This window comes from Cebus imitator, unplaced genomic scaffold, assembly GCF_001604975.1.
Source record: "Cebus imitator isolate Cc_AM_T3 unplaced genomic scaffold, Cebus_imitator-1.0 Scaffold72, whole genome shotgun sequence".
In the NCBI taxonomy this organism is placed as follows: Eukaryota; Metazoa; Chordata; class Mammalia; order Primates; family Cebidae; genus Cebus; species Cebus imitator.
In genome coordinates, this window is record NW_016107387.1 from 7,162,928 (window position 1) to 7,163,914 (window position 987).

Here is a 987-nt window from a genome sequence, read left to right on the forward strand (position 1 = left end):
GGTGTGTGGTGTGGTGCGCTGTGGTCTGTGCATGGTAGAGTCTGTGGGTTGTGGGGTGTGGTGCGCTGTGGTCTGTGCATGGTAGAGTCTGTGGGGTGTGGGGTGTGGTGTGCTGTGGTCTGTGCATGGTAGAGTCTGTGGGTTGTGGGGTGTGGTGCGCTGTGGTCTGTGCATGGTAGAGTCTGTGGGGTGGATGTGCTTCCCCAGCCACAGGCTGGAGCCGGGCAGGAGGGGACATGCCTGCCGGCAGCACTTTCACCTGCCTGTCTTAGATCACGACTCCCTGCTCCTGCATGTGAAGCACTTCCCCATGGACCTGCGCTTCCTGACCTGCCAGATGGAGCTCCTCCACAGCAACGGTAGGGGTGGGGCGTCTGCAGTCCCAGTGTGCGCCCGTCTGGCTGGATCTCATCCCCCTGCCCCCTGACCCCTCAGGCTCCCAAAGGACCTGCTGCCCCGTCAACTGGGTGGAGCACCAAGCCAGCTGCTACTGGTTCTCTCACTCGGGGAAGGCCTGGGCCGAGGCGGAGAAGTACTGCCAGCTGGAGAGCGCGCACTTGGTGGTCATCAACTCCTGGGAGGAGCAGGTGAGGCCACGCTTCCCGCAGGCAGGAGGACGCCCTTGGAAGGCAGGCTGTGGGAGGCTGGATCACGCTTATTTTATCCTTTTAACCTAAAAAGAGAGTCCAGAAGCAGAATTGTAGTGGAGCTCTGGGAGGTTCAGTGAAACAACCATTGATTCTTTTTTTTTTTGAAACAGAGTTTCATTCTTGTTGCCCAGGTTGGAGTGCAATGGTGCGATCTTGGCTCACTGCAGCCTCTACCTCCTGGGTTTAAGCAATTCTCTTGCCTCAGCCTCCTGAGTAACTGGGACTACAGGCGCCCACCACCACGCCCAGCTAATTTTTGTATTTTTAGTAGAGACAGGGTTTCACCATGTTGGCCAGGCTGGTCTTGAACTCTTGACCTCAGGTGATTCCCCCCCCC

General features: G+C 57.9%; 1 protein-coding gene across 7 annotated transcripts in view; it reads left to right on the forward strand.

Annotated features, from left to right (window-relative positions):
• ASGR2 (asialoglycoprotein receptor 2) overlaps positions 1–987 on the forward strand; it is a 12,605-nt gene that overhangs the window by 8,415 nt on the left and 3,203 nt on the right. For 6 of the 7 annotated variants that reach the window (XM_017531713.2, XM_017531716.2, XM_017531712.2 and 3 more), the window contains exons 6-7: positions 273–359; positions 436–587. In XM_017531713.2, coding sequence (XP_017387202.1) covers positions 273–359; positions 436–587 — 239 coding nt within the window. The remainder of the gene's footprint in view (positions 1–272; positions 360–435; positions 588–987) is intronic. The other variant, XM_037739680.1, reaches the window with a different exon arrangement.